This window comes from Charadrius vociferus, unplaced genomic scaffold (genome assembly GCF_000708025.1).
Source record: "Charadrius vociferus isolate BGI_N301 unplaced genomic scaffold, ASM70802v2 scaffold616, whole genome shotgun sequence".
In the NCBI taxonomy this organism is placed as follows: domain Eukaryota; kingdom Metazoa; phylum Chordata; class Aves; order Charadriiformes; family Charadriidae; genus Charadrius; species Charadrius vociferus.
The window spans coordinates 14535-21192 of NW_009648690.1; the positions used below are offsets into that span (position 1 = coordinate 14535).

Sequence of the window (6658 nt, forward strand, 5' to 3'; positions counted from 1 at the left end):
AACCGAGGGACACCCTGCTGCCATGGGCGCTCCGCCGCGGTCAGCAGCCGGCTCTGATCCGTGGCCTGGCCCAAGGAGGGGAGATGGAGAGTGAGAGAACACGACTTTCCCACCCTCTGCTCAACCCTGCTGTGACAAAACAGGAAATGTGACATGGAAAACTCCTGTTTATTCACCCAGAAGAAAAAAAAAAAAAACACAAAAATAACAGGGCAAAGGGCCAGGGAGCATCTGTGAGGGTTTCTGTGTTACCCGCCGGTCCCGTCTCGGCTACGGCTCCTGCGGAGGGAGCAGGCGTGGGGTCAGCGAGCTGTGTGGGGCTGCTCACCACCCCATGGAGACAGAGACCCCACAAGCCCAGCCTGGCTCAGGGACAGCAGCCTCAACCCACACGAGCCACTGAGCGGCAAGGAGGGGGAAAGCCACGTGAAGGTGGAGTTCGCTGACCTTGGCAGCATCCTTCTCCTCCTCCTCCTCTTCCTTGTCCTTGGGCAGCTGGCTCTCTTCCCCCTGCGTGACTGCCTCATCTCCTGCACGGTCTTTAACCTGAAAGGCAGAGGCTGACCCCTGTCCCCCACCCCATCGCATGGAGATCCTGCCATGGGTGCCGGCCCGTGCTGTCCCCGGTACCTTGTCGTGCGAGCACTGGGTCTCTGCCCGCGCCCTTCTCTGCAGCTCTGCTTCAATGACCTCGAAGAACTCCTGACGGGCACGGTCGAGCACCTCCTGGGGATTCTCCACCAGCCTCTCCTCCACCTCCCACTCCTGTCCCTCCGACCTGGCGCGCTCCTTCAGCCGCATTTCCCGGTGCCGGGCCTCCAGGATCTTCTCTCGTTTCGTCTCCCGCTCAAACATCTAGGGCAGGGGTTGGGCTGAGGGGTGCAGGGTGAGCAGGGGACCCCGCGGGACAGCGGGCTGTGTACAGGGACAGCGCAGGGCTCGCTGGCAGAGCCACTGGGCATGGGACCAGCGACGTGCCAGCAGTGCTGAGGGCTTTGCTGTGACCTGGCACAGCAGCTTGCGGCTCGAAGCTCACGTACAGCGTTGGCCAGGGTCTTCTCATTCTTCTGGAGGGTGCAGAGCCCGGAGGAGATTTCCAGCAGGGTGACGGTGCCCAGCTTTGAGCCGCAGCCAACAACGCACCCGTTGTCCTGCAGGCGCAGGCTGGAGAGGGGCTCGTTGCAGACCTGGGGAAGAAGGACGGATGGGTGGTGGCACTTAGCCCTGATGGGATGCTCCATGGGGGAAGTCAGGCAGGACAAGCCGGCAGAGGCAAATCCACGTGGTTGCCAATAACAGGAGCCTATGTGCAAATTTTTGGGCACACTGGGCTCGAGGCACAGCTCAGGGCTGAGGGGACAGCTGCTGCTCGATGGAGCTCATCCTGAGCTCTGGGCAGGCAGGATGGGACTCTGTCCCCTGGCTCTGCCTGCTCCATGCAGGGCAGGGCAGATCTGCCAAACACCCCGCTGCCGGTGCTGGCCAGGGGCAGCGCCCGCTCCCCTCCCAGGGTGAGGGACCCGGAGCCGCTGGGGACCCGACCTTCAGGCTGAGAGAGGGGTCATTCTGCTTGAAGAGGAAGTCCCAGATGTCCAGGGTCCCGTCTGACCTGGTGGTGAAGAAGACGGAGGGCCTCACGGTGCTCCAGCACCCATCCGTCAGGTAGGAGAGGTGGTCCCTGCCGGCAGACACGATGCAGCGGGGATGGGCTCGTGGCCTCCATCCCCCTGGCCCCATGGCTGCTGCCTGCACAGCGCCTTCAGCCAACAGCCCAGGCGCGGGCACCCTCCGTTCCAGCACCCTTGGCCACACTGGCACCGCTCTGCCTTGGTGACCGTCCCATCACCTCCTCCTGCCTGACCTAAGCAGACCAGACCCTGCTGGTTGTCTACCCCAAACGCGCTCTTCCACAAGAAGGAACATTTTTTGCAGGGCAAACTTATGCACACCGACACCTACTTGGTCCACATAATTGACGATTCCTTAGTCTCCTCCGACCAGATCCGAGCAGTCCAGTCGCCGACCGTCAGGAAGATTTTGGGGTAGAAAGGATTCCTGGCCAGCGCGTAGACGGGTCCAATGTGGCCACTGTAGGTGCTGGTGATTTTTTCAGGGGGTGTCTTGGCCTTGCGGTTGCAGGCGATGATGATGCCTTGCTCTGTGCCCACCATGAACTTGGTGGGCTGAGGGTGGGAGCAGGAGAGAGCGGACGTCAGCAGGCTGGGGACCCCGCGGTGCAGGGGGCAGTGGGGCAGCAAAGAGCTTTGCTGTCTGAGCAGGGGGGGACCCCTCTGGAGCCAGCGCCTGGGGAGAACGGGAGCCCGGGGCCCCGCCACGATCTGGGGGATATAGAGACCAAAATGCCAGCAAGCGCCTGTGTTTTGGGAGCACATCAACTCCTAATTCTTAAAGATGGGTGAGAACATGCTGCAGGCTGCAGCACAGTGCTCTGGGTTGCTCCGGGCACCAGGTGCTTGTGCCGTGTCCCTGGAGCCGTGCCCGCAGGGGTGACCGGGCTGCCCAGCTCTGTTCAGCTCGCCTCCCAGTCCTGCTCACGTTACGGTACTGGCTGCGTGCGGGTGGGATGATCCTGACGGCGGGGCAGAGAGGCTCACCATAGTGGGCTCGAACTCCAGCGCGATGGCACCCAGAGCGTTCTCCAGGAGCCCCTTCCGGGTGATGTCCAAGACCAGCGACTCGGTGGGCTCGGACAACTTGCGGATGTCCCACCACAGAACCTGCAGGGGACAAACAGCGGGAGGGGGCTGCAAGGCAGGGGCTGCTTCCAGCTGAGCAGTGCCTGCTGCGGAGCAGAGTGCCCTGGAGCCAGGCAGCTGCCCTGTGCCAGTCTGTGCTGCTAGCCTGGGGGCCAGGTTCCCCTGCTGCCACAGCCAGCAAGGGGCAGAGGAGGCAGGGGAAGCTCTTTTGGGCTGTCAGCGCCTGCCAGCGGGGTCCCCGTGTGAGTGCCTGGCACCCTTTCCTGCCCCTGCCCTTTACCTGCCCGTCGGTGGAGGCTGAAAAGCACTCGGTGCCTGTTTTGGACTGCAGCCAGATGGCTCCGTACACAGGGTCCCTGTGGCTGACCTCCACGGTGGACACCTCCACAGGCAGTCCCCCTTTCCTGGTGTCCCAGTAAGCTGGGAAGGAAAAGGAGCTGTCAAGATCTGCAACCGCTCCCTTGTCCGGCTCCTTTGCTTGCCATGTGTTTCCCGAGGAGATGCCGCCCCACTGCCCAATCCAGAACAGGCAGCAAGCCTCACTGGGTGCTCCCCCTGCGCTTCCCAGCCCCGAAAGAATCACGCAAGCACCCTGTGGGCTGGGAGTCTGCTGCTGAGATCACTCGCAGCGATGCCCACTCTGAGCGGAAACACAATTTGCACTTTCTGCAAATGCCGAGCTAGGCGGTGGTAACACAGTAAATAGCCGCAGCAGTTCTTCAGCGATCATCTCTCTGTGGCAGATGCACTGCAATCCCCAGAAGCAATAAATCCCTCCGGCTTCTCCCTGTTCTGCACAAGAGGTTGCAGCAGGACCACACATGGTCTAAGCAGCCTCCAGCCCCCATCAACTTCCAAACAGCGGCTTTTACACCCGACGCTGCTAAAAACCAGCCTGTGTGACCTGACCTCGGCTGTGCTCCCCTCCTGTGTACCCGAAGGGTGCTGGCTAATGAAGGCGGGTCCCCCGTGGACAGCAGCAGCCGTCCTTCCCTATCTCTGCCTCCGACGTGTGGCAGAGGGCAAGTCACAGCGCAGGACTGGCTGCAGTTCAGCAAAGGTTAGGCGGTTGGGTCACGGTGGCACCGAGATGCACACGCTCCCTCTCGCTCACTTCTAATTAAGCAATTGGATGTGACGGAGTGTGCTCTGCTGGGCCCGTGCCACGCGCCTGGGGAGCACTGCAAAGGACGGGGTGAGATCCTTCCCCTCCATCACCTGCGGAGCGTGCAGTAACAGCCCCGTAATGCATGCCCTGTCAGATCTGATTGCTGCTGCAAATGGCAAGGAAAACATCAAAATGAGAGCAATTAAATCAAAGGGCTCACATGGCCGAGTAAATAACAGAGCTATAAATGAAGCTGGCAAAGAGGGGCCCTTTTCCAAGCGCTTGAAACAACAGCACAAGAACAATTCAGTGCACACAACGACAGCAACTCTCCTGGGCTTTTGCCATGCAAAGATACGAGGTTGTGGGCAAGGCAGGAGCACAGGACCCGTGCTGCTGCACCGTCTGATCCAGCAACCCCTGCCAGGCTCTCGCTGCAGCCGCAGCTGCCTCACTGCCCCCAGTGCTTGCAAAGGGCTCCCAGGCACGGTGTCCTCCCCTTCCCGGCTACCTGCTTAGGTGAGAACATGCTTGCTCTCCACACGCCAAGCCCCAAGGCTTCAGGCTGTGCTCAGGATATTCCCAGCTGCAGCCCTAATGACATTACACACTTTGTGAGTGTAGCAGTGCTGGAATCAGGCTCTTGCCGAATTAAAATGAAGTCTCATTAACATGGCCTCATGCCTAATCCATCTTCCTTACCCATCTGCCCGTTGTAGCATCCTCCTACCAGTACGTGCGAGTCTTTGGGGTTGTATTCCAGGCTCACCAGAGGGGATGACGGCTTGAGAACGAGCTCCGGCTTGTTGGGGTTTTCTGCCAAGAAGGGATGAATAAAGAGCGAAGTGCAGAGACAGTCTGGAGGACAAGCACCCCTGCTTCTAAACGAGCCTCCTGATACCACACCCTGCTCCTCCATGCCTGGCTCCCCGTCACGCCGATGCCTGCCCAGCTGTGCCGACTGAGGAGAAGCTGGTGAGCTGGGCATGCCACCAGGATGCCTCACCTTAGCCAGGGAAGAGAGCCTGCCAGCCTGGGGACAGACCCCTGGTGCCCCAGTCCCTGATACCCTGACCCGTTTCTTTCTGTTTTTCGCTCCAAAATACAACAGGTCTGAGAGAGCTTTTGACAGAACAGTGCAATTCTCAGCCTGGCCTTGTGCTGCCTCTTTCTTAATCAAGCACAAGTGAACCATATAAACACAAGAACCACATAAGAGGTGTGCGGCTCGGCTGCCTGTTGTGGTCACAGGCGCTCAAGCTCATGAAGTCATGTAGTGGGATTTTAGTGGTTATTTTCCACCTGTTGGCCAGCTTTCAGGTCCCATTTCTCCCCTTCTCTGCATTGATCTGTGGGCAATGCAGAAACTGAACCCCTGTTCACCCCCTCCGGAGCGCTGTGAGGCTTCATTACATGCTTTGAAGACACAAAGTGCTTCTGCAGCCGCAGCATTACTGACTGGTGAGTTTTCCTTTCCCCTTACCAAGATCCCAGATGTATGAGTCAAAGCTCATGTCTTTCATGTTTTGCTGGAACTCCAGGCTGGAATAAGCCACTGCCAGTTTCCTGCATGTGTCGGGGTGCCAGGAGAGATGCGTGGCCGTCCTCTTGGTTATGTTGGGATCCCTTTTCGATAACAGGACATCAAAGAAAGATGTTAGTTTGCTAACAGCTCTGTCACGCCCTGGGATGACTGTCTCCCAAAGGAAACTCTGGGAATCGCAATTAAAACAAGCTGCAGCCCTTGAGCATTGAGTGCAGGAAACGATTCTCTTGGGGGTTGGGCAGGGGGAGAAGAGTTGATGATTTAATAAAGTCTTTCCAGTTATACGTTTCTAAGAATCCAATTATGTTACTGGATCTGACTTCTAGAAATGACCTAACAGCCCCTGACATTTGAAAATAATCTGTCAGGCACGAAAAAAAAATAATAAAAAATTCCTGTCTAAAGCACTGTTAGAAGATGCTCAGACCATGGTACCCATCTCCAAAGTGCCTGGGCAGGGCAGAGGGCAGGGAGGGGAGGAACAGATGGAGTTATGGAGCAGAGAGGCTGCAGCAGGTCTCTCCATCCATAAACTGAACCAGCACTACCCTAAAGCCGCTGGGTTTTCCACCTCCTTTGCCTCCAACGGCAGCTTAATACACGCTATCCTGCCGTGGACCTGGAGAGCGTGATGAGCCCAGCTGGTTGTGCTACCTGATGACATTGATGGTTTTTGCGGAGGGGGGCTCATCTTCCACCTCTGCCGTTTCCTCCTCTCCAAAGTACTCCTCGTAGATGTTGATGGCATTGTTCTGCTTGACGCAGTGCTCCATCAGCTGCAGGGAAAGCACAGACAGAGGCCATGCCTCTGGGGAGCTGCCAGGGCGAGGGAACCGGCAGCAAGTGGGCAAGAGGGCTCTGGGAGCGGGAGGGGGGACGGGCAGGGCCTTACGGCGCCAAGGTGCATGATGGTGTTGATGTAGTTTTCGTCTTTCTCCACTTTCTTCCTGAAGCGGATGGTTTGTTCCACCTCCTGCGGGTTGATGTCTTTGGGCCAGCCGCCCTCGACATGGTTGACACCGCGGGATTCCACCTCCAGCCGCTCAGTGTTGACCTGGGGGTGGCACGGAGAAAACAGAGCAAGAGTTTGAGCCGAAAAAGTGCAAAACACCCCTTTCCTCCCTTTGTACAGCGCTGCCCTGCAGGGCAGCAGCCTGGGAGGCCCATGAGGACTGGCGGGCCGCCCGCGCCTCGTGCTCCGACATGTCGCTGGTGTGCTGGACGTAGCTGTCCACGGGGTTCCGCAGGACAAAGCCGCTGGCCATGCTGGGGGCAGGGGGGATGTCC

The 6658-nt window shown here is 58.7% G+C and overlaps 1 protein-coding gene across 1 annotated transcript in view; it reads right to left on the reverse strand.

Annotated features, from left to right (window-relative positions):
- DNAI2 (dynein, axonemal, intermediate chain 2) overlaps positions 1–6657 on the reverse strand; it is a gene marked incomplete at its 5' end in the record, with an annotated part of 11872 nt that extends 5215 nt beyond the window's left edge. Inside the window, 12 exons of the mRNA XM_009886539.1 lie at positions 448–546; positions 613–855; positions 1041–1187; positions 1543–1678; positions 1960–2183; positions 2616–2738; positions 2998–3137; positions 4528–4641; positions 5309–5451; positions 6026–6147; positions 6264–6425; positions 6562–6657. Coding sequence (XP_009884841.1) covers positions 448–546; positions 613–855; positions 1041–1187; positions 1543–1678; positions 1960–2183; positions 2616–2738; positions 2998–3137; positions 4528–4641; positions 5309–5451; positions 6026–6147; positions 6264–6425; positions 6562–6657 — 1749 coding nt within the window. The remainder of the gene's footprint in view (positions 1–447; positions 547–612; positions 856–1040; positions 1188–1542; positions 1679–1959; positions 2184–2615; positions 2739–2997; positions 3138–4527; positions 4642–5308; positions 5452–6025; positions 6148–6263; positions 6426–6561) is intronic.
- Between the last annotated feature and the right edge of the window lies 1 nt (position 6658).